This window comes from Rana temporaria, chromosome 1 (genome assembly GCF_905171775.1).
Source record: "Rana temporaria chromosome 1, aRanTem1.1, whole genome shotgun sequence".
In the NCBI taxonomy this organism is placed as follows: domain Eukaryota; kingdom Metazoa; phylum Chordata; class Amphibia; order Anura; family Ranidae; genus Rana; species Rana temporaria.
The window spans coordinates 265,707,320-265,723,553 of NC_053489.1; the positions used below are offsets into that span (position 1 = coordinate 265,707,320).

Consider the following 16,234-nt stretch of genomic DNA (forward strand, 5'->3'; position numbering starts at 1 on the left):
TCGCCCTCCCTTTTCCTGACCTGCTGGTTGCATGCTTGGATAAGGGTCTAGGATAGATTTTGGAGACCCATGGCATTTTTAAAAAAAATTCTATTGCCGGGAAGTTGCCAGCAATCTTTATCTTTATAAAGCCCGCTGACAGATGATGACTCATGGTTGTTAACCTGCCTGGCGGTATTCCCGAGTCTGACTCGGGGTTAGATTTTCCTGCTGCGAGCGGTAACCCCGAGTCAGACTCGGGCTTGCCTCGCTAGATCCACAGGCATGGTTTACTTACCTTGTCCCTGGATCCAGCGATGCCACCGCGCTGTGTGAGCGAGCGGGACCTCGCTCGATTCACAAAGTGCCTCTGTGTGACGCCGATCTCCGTTCCCTGCGACGTTACGACGCACGGGGACGGAGAACGGCGCCAAATTCAAAAAAGTAAACAAACACTTTACATACAGTATACTGTAATCTTATAGATTACAGTACTGTATGTAAAAAAAACACACCCCCCTTGTCCCTAGTGGTCTGTCCTGTGTCATGCATGTCATTTTATATAATAAAAACGTTTCTTTCTCCCTGCAAACTGTAGATTGTCCATAGCAACCAAAAGTGTCCCTTTATGTCAAAAATAGTTTTAGATCAGCTAAAAAACAGTGATAATAAATTATAATCACTTGCAGAATTGTGCGATAGCGATTTGTGGGGAAATTCGTCATAAAAAAAAAAAAATAATGACAGCAACAATTCTGCAACTGAGCAAATTTCAGTGATTTTGATTTGATTACATTATTGAATAATTGTTATTATAATTATATTATTATTTGTTATAATTATTTATAATTATTTATTATATTATAATTTATAATTTTGTTTTTAAAAAAATTTCATACCCGGGATGCCTATTAGAATCTTGTTTGGTCAGATTTAAGTGAGTTATTTCTAAAAATTACAGACCTACAATATAAAACGCCAAATTTCCTTGCAAATAATGGTACCGCTTTCAGCATGTTTTTTCTGAAAGAATCATACCACCAGGGAGGTTAAGGACGCAGGCAGCCAGCTTCCTGGCCCGCTGCTAAACAACCAGCTATTTCTTCACACAGAAATTGAAACGGTTAATTATTTTTGGACCAATCCTAATTCTAACTATTCTGAAAAGTTGGAATTCGTTAATTCTTACAAAATTTGTTATTTCGAATAAAATGTATTAATGAAAGAAATTTTAACGAAAACTAAACAAATTTTAACGAAAACTAAACAAATTTTAACCAAAACTACACAAATTCCATAGCAGAACTAAATTAGTAACATAACAAATCTATCAAAAATTAAACTAAACAAATTGTATCGTTCTGCACATGTCTAGTTCATATAAACATAGGGCCAGATTCAGAGAAGAGATACGCCGGCGTATCTCCTGATACGCCGTCGTATCTCTGAGATACGATTGTCGTATCTATGCGACTGATTCATAGAATCAGTTACGCATAGATAGCCCTAAGATCTGACAGGTGTAACTTGTGTTACATCGTCGGATCTTAGGCTGCAATTCTAGGCTGGCCGCTAGGTGGCGAGGCCATTGCGGTCGGCGTAGAATATGCAAATGACTAGTTACGGCGATTCACGAACGTCCGCGATGCCCGTCGATCTAAATTTATGGCGTTTCCGTAGCGATACACGTCGTAAAGTTAAGGCTGCCTCCTAGGTGGTCTAAGCAATGTTAAGTATGGCCGTCGTTCCCGCTTCGAAATTTTAAATTTCACGTCGTTTGCGTAAGTCGTCCGTGAATGGTGCTGGACGCCATTTACGTTAACGTCAAACCAATGACGTCCTTGCGACGTCATTTAGCGCAATGCACGTCGGGTAATTTGACGGACGGAGCATGCGCAGTACGCTCGGCGCGGGAACGCGCCTAATTTAAATGGTGCCCGCCCCAATTGAATTAGGCGGGCTTGCGCTACGGGATACGCTATGGGATACGTTACGCCGCCGCTGCGCAACATAATTCTTTCTGAATCTGGCCCCAATTTCCTTATTTAATTCATCCATATTATATATAAAGATCAAGCAGATTTGGAAATGGAGATGAAGGTTGGGGTTTTAATTGCCCACTTTGGAGTAAATTTTGAGATATCTTCCAGGGACAAATATAATTATTATGCTATTATTATTTTAAGCATTAATGTTGATTTATACTCTTTGTAGCTAGGCTGGGTCCAGAGGAAGATAAGAATCAATATTTAATATTAACTTATGGAATAGTAGCAGTAGAACAAGCTAGGAAAATTGTCTACCAGAGGATTGGCCTGAAATGCTGTGAAGAGTTTAACAGGGAAGACACAAAGAGATAAATTACTGCCCCAATGTGGGCCCTTGATGTGTGGAAATTATATAAGTAATTGATTAACCAGCCCAGCAAGCAAGCCACACTTATGTATGATATAGGTTTTTGTCAAAAGGGCAACAGAAGAGTATTTGTCTAATAGTATTTGATTAGTTGTTAATCTTACTTACTAGATACATAGGTGTGAAGAGACTGAGGATATGTTTTCATTTACTTCCTGATAGTATGAAACACAATAGTACATAGTATAAATGTGTCATAAACCTTGTCAGCATTAATGGCACCGTTATTTTTTATTTATTTTTTTGTTTGTTTGTTTTTTGTGTGTCTTTGGTGTCTTTTTTACTATAGTTTTAAACAATAATAAGGCCAGGTTCACACCAGTGTACTGTGGTTTGGACAAAGCGCATCTGTATGCACCTTTTACATGCAGTTTTAGCTGCGTCTTTGATGCACTTTCAGAAAATAGCATGGTCTAAAAGAAGTCAATAGAAAAATACAGAATATGGGGCACTGGACAAGAAAATATGAAAATAGTTAAAATTATGAAAATATAATTAAAGGATAAGTTTATCTTTTGGAACCATATTTAGGGTGGAACATGAAACATGCTCAAGCAGTTGCTGCCTCTCAACCACCCCCCCTCCCCAGTGACAGTTGGCGGGCATCTTCTCTGGATGCCTGCTGTCACTGTTTGAAAAAACACAGCCATGCAGGGTACCGTCAGCCCGGCCACATCATTCATTCATGGGTAACTACAAGTCTCAATAGCATTTGTGACTGTCGGCTTGTAGTTTTAATAAACTAACTTGGCTCTAGTTCATTCATTCTTCCTGTCAGTGTGTATCTGTCTGCCCGTATGAGGTACGAGCAGACAGATACAATGAGAAGTCTGCAGGAGTCCTGCATAACACCTGCGATCTGCCGCTCGCGGGTGCAATGCTTTCCAGGCTCCAAGTAAAGAAAATAATAAATGCACATTTTGTTACCTACAAAAAGATGTGCATTTATTTTATTTTCTTAAAGGTGAACTCATCCTTTAAAATAATATACTGATGGCACAATGCTTTTGTATAAGTAAGAAAAAACAGCTACAACAGAAGGTTTTAATGTATCCTTAACTGTGGCCCCTGACATCACTAAAGGGCTACACATAATATTTAGTGAATGTGATTCTGCAGAAAGTAGTCAGAGACTGGTGATTTAATAAGAGTTGTTAGAGATCGTGGACATTCAAAGGGTTTGATTTACTAAAGGCAAATAGGCCGAGCACTTTGCAAGTGCAGATGCACAAATTTTCCCCAGAGCGTAGTGAATGTGGTGAAGCTTCACTTTGTAAAATAATACCCAACCAGGTACAAGAAACATAAAAAACAGAATTTTGCTTGTGCATGATTGGATGAGGGAAATCAGCAAAGCGTTATTACATTCACTAACCACTGGGGACAACCAATGCAACTGCACTTGTAAAGTGCACAGTCTATTTGCCTTACAAAACTTGGAACATATTAATTTGGACTCCTAAAGATCACTGCTAAAAAAAGCCCCTTTAGAAATCAAAGCTTCCACCTATGTGCTTCATAGAGGCCCCTTTAAAATCACCTGTGCCACATTTGATATTTCTCTCAGCCAAATCAATTTATTTAGCATTAGTTTGTTCCTACACTGTCCTGATTGACATTGAACTAAATCTTTGTAAATTTTAGATATTCTAACGGTCGTGTGTATGTTTTTTGTCGAGAAAGCTGTTGTGGATCTCAACGAGAAAAAAAGAGAACAAGTTCTCTTTTTTCTCTTTGGGAATCTCAATTTCCTCATCGTGTTTCTCGTCAGGCTGGTTTACGATGAGAAACACGTAGGTGTGTATGCTTAGAAACCCGCGCATGCTCAGAATAAAGTATGAGATGGGAGCGCGCCTTTGGTAAATGTAGCATTTGTAATGGAGATAGCACATTCGTCACGCTGTAACAGACTGAAAAGCGTGAATCGTCTCTCTCACCAAACTTTTACTTAACACGCAGTTACATGAGATTAGCAAAAGCAGCCCCTGGGGTGGCCCAGTGGAATCAAACTTCCCCTTTATAGTGCTGTCGTATGTGTTGTACGCAGGGGTCAAGTCCTGGGGAAAAAAGTGTGGGAACTCCCACCCAAGATCCAATCCCCCACCAAAAAAAAAAAAAAGATACGCTCATATGCATAATTACTAAACCAAATGTTTTTTTTTTCCGATCCACTGTACCTTAGTAATCCTTTATGTTACTGGCCACTTCCTGTATATGGATTCATCGGGTAGTGTGCGGGTATTCAGTCACTTCCTCAATGCCGCAATGTCTCCTGGGAGCTTTTGTCATTGTTCCCAGGAGACATTGCGGAGTTCTGCCGCTTTAAGCAAGTTCTTTCTAAATCCTGTGATAACTCACAGCAGACCTCCGCAATGTCTCCTGGGAACAATGACAAAAGCTCCCAGGAGACATTGCGGCATTGAGGAAGTGACAGAATCACACTACCCGATGAATCCATATACAGGAAGCGGGCAGTAACATAAAGGATTACTAAGGTTCGCCTGCCCCTGACAGTGACTCGAGCTGGGCATCGCCGCTTAGTGAAGGATCGGCTCGGGCGGCTCGGCTGCTCTCGACTGCTCTAGTCCTGCAAAGAGAACGGAGTTCCTGCTGTGAAAAAAGTGCAGGAACTCTGTTCCCACGCATTCCCGCAGGACTTGAGACCTGGTTGTACGTCGCTGCGTTTGAGAACTACAAAATGTTGTCTTCACAGTGTGTGCACAAAGAAAGCGTGACAAGATTCTCGACAAGCCTGACAAGAAACTCGTCGTTGAAAACAATGTTTTTTTTACGACGAGATTCTCGGTCGTGTGTACGAGGCCTAACTGTTAAAAGTTAAACCTAACTACTGCCATTGGGTATGACGCCCTATACACATGATCGGATATCTGATGGAATCAAATCCGATGGATTTTTTTGTTGGATATCTGATGAAGCTGACTTTCATCAGTCTTGCCTACACACCATTGGTCAAAAATCCGACCTTGTGTCTAAACACGGTGACGTAACACACTACGACGTGCTGAGAAAAATGAAGTTTAATGCTTCCGAGCTTGCATCAACTTGATTCTGAGCATGCGTGGATTTTTGATCGATGGACATCCACACAGACAATCGTTTTTTTATCCATAGGAAAAATTTAAAACATGTTCTATTTTTTTTAACCGATGGAAAACAAACCGATGGGGCCCACACACGATTGGTTTGACCAATGAAAACAGTCCATCGGTCTGTTTTCATCGGACAACCCGATCGTGTGTACAGGGCTTAACTCATTCTCATTTATGCTTTAGTATTAATTAACCCCAACTTTACACTGTACAAAGTGCATTGAATTTTAGTTTACTGTTTCTCAATGGTTGCTCTAGGCTCTCAGCATTTTATCCTCAGTGCTCTTGACAAAAATCTTAAGTTTTCTGAGCTTTCTTTACCAGACTGTTGAACATAGAAAGGATAAGATTTGCACAAATAACATAAAGCTAATCAAAATAGCTACAAAGTACCTTTTTAATTAGGTATAAGAAGCTTCGCTTTCAAATTTACATATTAGAGATGATAGGCTATAAATAACATATAAGGGGCCTTTAATTCAAAATATATTCTTATGTTTGAGCTCATATCAAAAGGTTTTCCTACATAAATTCACTTTGATCATTAAGATATATCGAAAAACAAAGTGATTTTGAAATTTATTGCCACGTGTTACATCCTGATAAACCAAAATGGCAGAACAAATATTGTCACGCTTCGGGGATGCAAATCACATTTTTCTTTCCTTATGATGTTTTAAGGCAGGATTTACATACAAAATCAGAATTTTAAACACTTTACTTCAATAACTTATTGCACAATACTTTTGAAGTATAATATTCTTGAATGCCAGCTTTACATGCTATGAACAACTCATTGAAATAAAGTTGAAGAATATCTGATGTACAAAAGCTAAAAACTATAAAGCAAATCTACCACTAAAAAATTGTAATATATTTTTACATTAGATTTAGCATACATATTTGAATTGGTTTGGATATAAGCCTCCTGTAAACCTTTGCACAGCAGTAGGGAAGAACTTAACATACATGGATTCAGTTCGAGGCAGGTTTGCTATACTTTTCTGAAGTTCAGGTGCTGAATCTGAACCCCACTGAAGCAAATGGGAAATGAATCTTAGAAATCCATAATGGCCATTTTCTAGACTAAAAGATAAGGGATTGTCAAACAAATGATACTGGGGGCTGGACATTGCCCTGGGGAACATGTATCAAAATTATTTTTTTGCTAGGAACAGTTATTTTAATAATGCTAAAGTGCAACGCTAAAAATGCAAATAATCTGCTTGGAGATGCCCTAAACCTGCCTGGGCCATGGCACATCTGTATGATTTATGCAACCTACTACAGCAACACTGACCTTTACGAAAAATGTATATTTAAAAGCCAGTAAAATGAATGCTGTCTGCCAACTTGTTTTTTTTTTTCCAATGGCATGGAACCCTCCAAAATACATACCAGATCATTTAATCATTTAGTGTCCGATATTTAGAGGAACCTTTGGGTAAGTCTAGATGCCATATTTATATGATGACAGTGAAATGTTTAAAACTGTATGTTTTTTTTTCTGTGTAAAAGTCATTTTTGCTGGAGTAAAAAAAGGCGCATGGGGGTCCCCCCAAAATCAATTTGGACCTGGTATGGAAAATTTGCAAAAAATAAAAAAGAAATGCATGTGATCTCCCCCACCCCCAAAAATCCATACCAGACCCTTAATCTGAGCATGCAACCTTGCAGGCCAGGAAAGGATGAGGAGGTGAGTGGCCATATGCCCTCAACATGGAGAACCCCCCTGGCAAAGCACCTTGTCCGCATGTTGATGCGCATAGAAGGTCTTCACCCCACAACCCTGGCCTAGTGGTTGTAGGCATTTACAGGTTGAAGCTTATCAGGACCTGAAAGCCTCCTTTATTATAAGTGGGCCTCCAGATATCAGACCCCAACATGTGACTGAGAGAGGGGTACATAGTACTGCTAATTGCACACAGAAAAAAAGCAAACAGTAAAAGCACCCAAACATTTGTCAAATTCTTTATGAAAAGCATAAAAAAATCTCCAAAAATTTCCTAGCGTGTCAATTCATCACCAATCACATTGTGAATGCCCACAGAAAGTAAAAGTAACTATGGCCCCTTGCTGAATGACAGTTCCCTAAGCTATCAGTGACAACATAAGGGCCATGGCTATTGTAGATCAATGAAATACAGTATGTCTTCTATATCATATGTTTCTCAGATTATATACAGAGACAGACATGGTGTAGCACAGCAGCGTCTGGATGAAGAATTGCTATACTAAGCATACAACCTTTGCTCCCTGCTTCCAGCCCTTCTCAACCTGGATTCTGTAGAACTCTAGGCTCCATCCTAAACATGCTAATAGTTCCTTGAGTAGTGAGCATTGGAGTATTGGTCCATGCTTAAACTAACCATTAATGCTAGTGGGAAATTTCTCACTGACCACAAACATAAGGGGTTACAGTTACACTGACCACTAATGTTAGGACACACCACAATTTTATTATGTATTATTATTATTATTATTATTATTATTATTATTACTGTTGTTATTATTACTTTACTATTATTAAAATGACAAATTATCGATCAATTATTGCAGTGAGCTGTAGGTACTGTATAGTTTTTTTTAGCAATGCTTCTCTGAGATCTCCAAGCTATTTGAAGGGTTCGTCAAGAGTAAAAAAAAGGCTGGGAAAGTCTGATCTAAAAGCTTAATTTTCAATTCCAATTGGTGTGTTCCATTAAAAAAAAAATGATGGCCCACGGGATGTCGCTTTTGATATATAGGGGGTTACACTCATACAAATTCTGTGCTAAAGCTTATAATCTCTCTAGTCTGGGAAGCTCCAGTATGTATTTCTACACCTATATAAATTCACTCTTGTCAAAGATTATATTCCAACATTACAACCTAGTGACATTGATATATTGAAATAACAGGGTGTTAATTGGAGACTACGTGTGATGTGTTGCAATGCAATCCCTGATGACAGTTGTAGAAGTTATAAATCACACTCCTAAGTGCCAGATTTTTCAGCAGTGGATAATCATTTAAAGAATATGTACAGTATCTCACAAAAGTGAGTACACCCCTCACATTTTTTAAAATATTTAATTATATCTTTTCATGTGACAACACTAAAGAAATGACACTTTGCTACAATGTAAAGTAATGAGTGTACAGCTTGTAAAATAGTGTAAATTTGCTGTCCCCTTAAAATAAATCAACACGCAGCCATTCCTGTATAAACCACTGGCAACAAAAGTGAGTACACCCCTAAGTGAAAATATCCAAAGTGTCAATATTTTGTGTGGCCAGCATTATTTTCCAGCACTGCCTTAATCCTCTTAGGCATGGAGATCACCAGAGCTTCACAGGTTGCCACTGGATTCCTCTTCTATGACGACATCACAGATCTGGCTGGTGTTAGAGACTTTGCGCACCTCCACCTTCTGTTTGAGGATGCCCCACAGATGCTCAATAGGGTTTAGTTATGGAGACATGCTTGGCCAGTCCATCACCTTTACCCTCAGCTTCTTAAGCAAGGTAGTGGTCGTCTTGGAGGCGTGTTTGGGGTCATCATATTGGATGCCCTGCAGCCCAGTCTCCAAAGGGAGGTACACTCCCCTTGGACTACAGGAGATTCAGGACGCCCACTAACACACAGCTCCTTTCTCTATCTGCAATGTAGAGAGCTCCCTGACTCTCCTGTAGTCCAAGGGAGGGGGGCGAGCACCACACTCCACACCAGGCAGAAAGCCTTGCATTAATGCGTGGAGTATCAGATAGAAGAACAGGAAGTGAGCATTTCTCAGAAGAAATAAGGACATTTAAAAGCAAAATGGAAGGATGAGGTAAGTGAAGGAGGACTGTACTAAGGTAAAGGAAGCTATTTAGGAAAAAAATTGTACCTTTACAACCCCTTTAAGTATAGACTAAGCCTGTGTGTAGTACACACTGCACACATATACAGTACTTGTACCCACCAAAACTACTGTACCATAGGTGAGATTTTTGGACATACTTAAATCCAAAGGAACACCTTTACAAATAAGACAGAACATAGACAAAAATGTAACACTTTGTCTAAGCCTACCTTAAAGAAGACCTTCATTGAAATATCTGGAAACTACTTTGCAAACCAACAACTGTTGAAACCATAAACACTTTGATAAATAACTATGCAATGTACATCAGTATGCACTGAAAAGTTTAAAGTTCAGCATTAAAAATGAAACATAGAAGCTGATTGGTTGCCATGCACAGCTCCTCTAGATTCTGGCTGCTTAAGTTTTGACAAATTCCCCACATTGTATAAAGTGCAGTGGTCAACAGTGTCATAGTGCCCCTTAATTGCTGGTCAGCAGGAGGAAAATATGGTCAAGGTAAAAGGCAGCACTGGTGCTCAGTGGGGGGATAGAGGGGGCATTGGTGATAAGTGGTAGGAGAGGGTGACAATAGTGTTCAGTGAGGGGGAGGGTATTAGTGCTAAGTGAGGGGACATTGGTGCTAAGCAGGGGGAAAAGGGGATATTGATGATCAGTGAGGGAAGAGGGGGGCATTAGTGTTAAAACGGAGTTCCACCCATAAGTGGAACATCCGCTCATTGTACTCCTCCCACCCTCCGGTGCCTCATTTGGCATCTTTCGGGGGGGGGGGGACAGGATACCTGTCTTTCACAGGTGGGCGGACCTCCGATTTAAGTGCAGGACAGTGGCAAATTGCTTCTCAGTGGGGGGACACTGGTGCTAAGTGGGGTGAGAAGTGGGATATTGGTTCTCAATGAGAAGGGGTAGGAGGACATTGTTGCTCAGTGGAGGTAGAGGGTGACATCGGTGCTAGGTTAGGGGAGAGAGTGGACAATGGGGATAATTGGGGAGAGGGTGGGATTGGTGCTAAGGGGGGAGAGGGGGCATTGGTGTAAAGGAGAAGAGGTAAGCATTTGTGCTAAGTAGGGTCAGAGTGGGGAGCATTGGTACTAAGCAGGGACAGATTGGAAAAATGGTGGTAAGTGGGGAGAGGCATTGGTGCTAATTGGGGGGAGGGGGGAATACTGATACTCAGTGTAGGTAGAGGGGGACATTGGGGATCAGTGGGGGAAGATGGGGAACATTTCTGCTAAGTGGGGGTGCATTGGTGTTAAGGAAGGGAGGACATTGGTGTTCAATGAGGGGAGAGGGGGGACTGGTGTTTTTAGTGTGTGTACATTATACCCTATTTGAGAAGGATCCAAGAGTACTTGGTTATGTTCACGGTCAGTCTGTCATAGTCCATCCATTCTCGGTGATTACACAGGCCAACATACATTTTAGTGTTTTGACCTGTTTCTGGGTATTTTTAACCAGCTGCTACAAAAAATAGCACCAATTTTTCACTATCTGCTCTAGTTTTTGAGATACAGCTTACATGCCATATACCACACTCTGTCATTGTGAGGCGATGAGAGATGATTACCGGGACTTTCGTATTTACATGTGACAAGCTGTGATTGGACACATGGTTAAAGAGCCAGTCATTGGCTCTTCACAGAGATCAGGGTCGTGCCGTGTCCTAGCAACACGGCGAAGGCGCATGATAGCGGGCGTTCTGGGGCAACATCGTGTGACGTCCACCCAGAACGAGAGACGCACCATCCCTACGTCATTTGACGGTGGGCAGGCGGCAAGTGGTTAATGATGTAAGACTTTTCAAACATATTAGGATGAAATTGTGCAAAGATAGAGTCAGTCGTGCACCGTTTGTTCCATGCAATATTTGGTTTGCTCAGAAAAAACAAACAAAACAAAATGTTATGTATTTGGTTAGGCTTGTGACAGCTGTCTTAAAAAAACCCCACAAAAAAGCATTTTACACCTTTGTCAAATGTGTGATTAATATACAGTATACATAAAGCATAAAGATACTACAGTATTGATATATTTTCAGCTTGCCATCAATACTTTTATCTGTCCGCAGATCATGAACAACCAGTACATACGTGTGGAAATATTTGCTTTGGAAACATGTGAACTTAAAAATGCTTGGGAACAGAGAATTCAAAAACAAAATGAAGCACGGCAAAACGAAGCAGCTAGACAACAGAAAAGTGCCCTAAAAAGGTAAGATATTTTGTCTTCTATACTAAGGTGTATGACCTGTGTTCCATAGAAGCCAAAAACATTTCAATTCAGAACAACCTTTAGTAGACATTTAACTAAAAACTGGTATGTAAAATAAAGAATATGTGCCTCGCCAAACAGATACTGGAAATTTGTTATTTGTTAAATACCACATTGCTGAATGCAATGACATTAAGGTAATCATAATAACATCGTTTAGCATAATGTTTTTATACCACTTACATTTTTATGGTACGTTAATACACATGCTTTAACATGTGCAAAAATGTTTGAGTATAGCCTCTGATCAGATTGTTTAAATAATCATATAACGTACGTGAGCTCTCTGTGACTCTCCATGGGCTATACTCCTGGGATCTGAGCGGTTCTGTGCGGTTACCCCTCCACCTGGCTCACACCACTGTCAATTGTTACACAGTGTGTTTTTTGTGGGACCATACACGCTTGATGGTCAACAGCTGACTACCCTCTGCTGCTCTGTATCAACAGACTTGTATTTATACTTGCCGCAATGCTCACATCCCAGCTGCCCTAATCAAGTGCTGCCATCAACCGTGAGAACAATGTTTTACCCCTTGTTCGCCACCGGGGGCATAAGTGACGCACTCCATGGTGGTCCTTGACCCTTGGTGATTACCTCCTGAAGAAGCAGTCTTCCGCGAAACCTGTAGAGGTCTCCTTTTGACTTCACCTCACAGCATTAGATACCACACGGTTTTCCGTTTTTATACCACTGCTGTAACTAGTGTGAGGTTGATTGTCATAAGTTCTGTTTTTAAATGTATAATTTTTTTTTAAGTACAATAAATACATTTTTACTGTATCTACTTGTGTCATCAGTACCGAGAAAGTCCATATATACAAATCCTTTTCTGGGCGATAGTTCAAATTTTGGTTTACGGTACTAGCAGCCGCGACCATTCTATCCTCCGGTGCCCCTCTTTCCATGCTTTAACATGTATTATGTCATGCATTAACAGGTGTTGCTTTAAGGCCCAGTACACACGGTCGGACAAAACCGATGAGAATGGACTGAGGTTCAGTTTCATTGGTCCAAACCTACCGTGTGTATAGCCCAACGGTCTGTTTTCCTTCGGTCCAAAATGTTAAAAAATGCTTCAAAACTGAACCGATGGACCGCTGCCCGATCGGTCCAAACCGATGGTTAGTACAGAAAGCATCGGTTCAAAACCCACGCATGCTCACAATCAAGTCGACGCATGCTTGGAAGCATTGAACTTCATTTTATTCAGCACGTCGTGTGTTTGACGTCACCGCGTTCTGACCCGATCGGTTTTTGAAACTATGGTGTGTACACACATCAGACCATCAGGCCACTTCAGCGGTGAACCGATGAAAACGGTCCGTCGGACACAATGCACTATGGTGTGTTATGGCACTACAACTCGCAATGCATGTAATGTGTGATGCTGTGCTTTACCATAATGCACAGATATAAATGTACTCTTGCTGACAGAAAAATGGATGCTGCCATCAATGACTAACTGCTAGCTACCAAGCTATTATGCTGGTCTGCTGGCTTCAGGGCTGGATATAGCCTGTTTGATGTAGGGGGTGCAGTAAAAGAATGTCAGGCGGTCAGAGGATAGGAGGTTAGCAGGGCGGTGTATGGGGACAACAGGGCAGAGTACAGGGTTTCAGTAGGGAAGTATACAGTGGGTCAGCAGTGCAGTGTACAGTGGACCAGCATGGCCATGTGCAAGGGGTCAGCAAGTGAAGCATAGAAGGTCAGCGGGGCAGTGGGGGGTGTGCAACAGAATATGGAGGGTTGCAACAAAGAATCCAAGGGGGCACAGCCCACCCCAGAACCCCCCTAAATCCAGCCATGGCTGGCTTCAATACTTTCTGAGTCACTGACCCTAAACAAAGTCAGAGTTTTCGTCTCAAATCCTTATCTACATACTTGTTCTGGGTTAGTAGCTTACAGTACTGAAGCAAGAGTGTCAGTCTGAAGTCAGCACAACTAGCATTTACAGAACGATAAGGCAGCAGTGCAACCTCTGAGTTTGTCTCATAGAAAGTTATCTTTGAGGTCACTACAAACAAAAATAAACCAAAGTAACCAGAATTTATATTTATAGTGGGGATTCATTTTCAAACAGTGAGCAAATAAAAGACAGTCTGTTTTGCGTGCCATATGTTAACATCACAGATACGCCTGAGGCCCAGTTGACACTGGTGTGACACATGCTCCGACTTTGGGTGCACATGTCGCATGACATGTATACATCAATGGTTCCCTATGAAAGCCATCTTAACTGGTCCAACTTGTGTTGGTCTGACTTTGAAAAAGGTTCCTGCACTACTTTGGTCTGACTTGGGCACGATTTCAGCCCATTGATCTGAATGTAAGTCGCATCCAAGTCGGATCATCATCTTAACTGATTTGAATTGTGGAATAAGACTTGTGTTCTGAGGGTCTTAAAGGGGAACCTCATTCCCCCCAAAAAAACCTGCCTAGGATTACCCCCCCAAAAACTACACCAGACCTTATACGAGCAGCATGGCAGGTCAGGAAAGGGGGGATGAGTGAGCGCCCCCGGACCATACCAGGCTACTTGCCCTCAACATGGTGGGGTGGGTGCTGCCCCCACCCCAAAGATCATCTTCCCCACAACCTTGGGTGGTGGTTGTGGGGGTCTGCGGGCAGGGGGCTTATTAACAGGGGGGCCCCAGATCCTGCCCCCCTACCCTATGTGAATGAGTAGAGGTACATTTTACCCCTACTCATTCCCCCAAAAAAGTGTAAAAAATAAATAAAAACAGTACACAGGTTTTGACAAAGTCCTTTGTTAAAATTAAGAATTTCCCCCATCTTAGTTCCAACGTCTTCTTTCTCCGGCAATGTCTTCTCCCTCCGGTGATGTCTTCCCCCTCCAGTTCTTCTCTTTCTGGTGATGTCTTCTTCCTCCGATTCTTCTCCCTCCCGAAGAAGAAGACTGATGTCTTCTTCTTCTGGTTCTTCTACCCTGTCATTTGGTGTGGGGGTTTCCCTCAAAACCAATACTGGACCTCAGGGTCTGGTATTGATTTTGGGGGACCCATGCCATTTTTTTTTAACATTTTGGCATGGGGTTCCCCTCAAAATCCACACCAGACCTGAATGGGCCTGGTATGGATTGGGGGGACCCTCTCACATTGTTTTTTAACCTGTACTTATTTTTACTTTCAATGTGTTAATTAGATTTTTACAAAGAAAAACAAAAATAAGGATGGGAGGTAGAATCTGTGTATACCTCATGCACAAATAACAACACAATCCAATAAAAGGATGGGTTCCAGAGTCAAGCATAAGTCTAAAACGTTAAACATTGGAGCTCCGATAACGCAATGAATTATTACAACAATCCAAAAAGTGAGTATCTCCCAATAGTACGGGAAGGTACCAACTATAACCCAAAGAAAGGAAAGTATCTTAGGCCTCGTACACACAGATGGATTATCCGATGAAAACGGTCCGCCGGACCGTTTCCATCGAACATGTCCGCTGCCGGATTTTGGTCTGATGGCTGTACATACCATCAGACCAAAATACCCGCGGAAAACAAACGCAGTGACGTGTCGCGACGTGCGCGGCCCTGGAGGTTCAATGCTTCCACGCATGCGTCGAATCAGTACGACACATGCGAGGGATGGCGGTCGGTCGGAAGTGTCCGGTGAGTCTGTGCAGACGACCGAACACGTCCGACGGACAGGTTTCCAGCAGACAGATTTCTTAACATGCTAAGAAATTTTTATCCGCCGGAAACTGTCCGATCCGCCGGACAATTGTCCGCTCGGGCCTACACACGACCGGATCTGTCCGCTGGAACTGGTCCGTCGGACCAGTTTCAGCGGATAGATCCGGTCGTGTGTACGGGGCCTTAGAGAGAGTAGCAAGAACTAGAAAATAAAGAAAAAGTGAAAGAGGAAGCAGGCTGACATTAGGTTGTAAATGAGAGATGCATATATCTGACCCATGAATCCCAAATCTTTTCAAGCTTCTTAACCATATATACTGTACCATTCCAGAAGCTGCGATTCCTGGGACACTTCAACCAAATATGATACATAGACCCTGGCATATCACACCCTCAGAAGCACAGTGGGGTGACAGCCGGATACATTTATGCCAGCCTCGTCTGAACCATTATGAACAGGCACTTGAGGCAGAGCAGTGGCAGGGAGGAGGACTTCCTTTCCTCTCAAGGCCCACTTTATACAGATACCATTTTTGCAACGCCACAGAAGACAGAAGAGGAGAGGGAGGAGGAGGAAGAGGTTTCTAGCAGTTTTGGAGGCAAAAGCCTCATTCACATGATCAGTTTTCCTGACAGGAAAACTGTGAGGAGAGCTTTTGGCCGGGAATCCCGGCCGTGTGCATGCTGCTCGCAGTTTATCCAACAGGAAAACTGCCCAAAAACCGCCAGACAAAAAAAAAAACAGTTCTCTTATTTCCCTCCGGGAAATCCAGCAGACTTTTACCCGGTGGTTTTTGACAGTTCTCCTATAGGAAAAATTATGATGGAGCATACACACGGCCGGGATTCCCAATTTCCAATTTCCAGTTGGGAAAACCGGCCATGTGTAGAGGAAAGATTGAACCGAGCAGGTTCTCGGCTTTCCCCTCGTGTGTATGAGGCAAAAGAA

General features: G+C 41.9%; 1 protein-coding gene across 3 annotated transcripts in view; it reads left to right on the forward strand.

The window, feature by feature from the left end:
- Positions 1 to 16,234, forward strand: part of LOC120941714 (protein FAM240B-like) — an 80,238-nt gene that overhangs the window by 37,361 nt on the left and 26,643 nt on the right. For all 3 annotated transcript variants that reach the window (XM_040355324.1, XM_040355341.1, XM_040355333.1), the window contains one exon: positions 11,421 to 11,563. In XM_040355324.1, the coding sequence (XP_040211258.1) occupies positions 11,421 to 11,563 (143 nt within the window). The remainder of the gene's footprint in view (positions 1 to 11,420; positions 11,564 to 16,234) is intronic.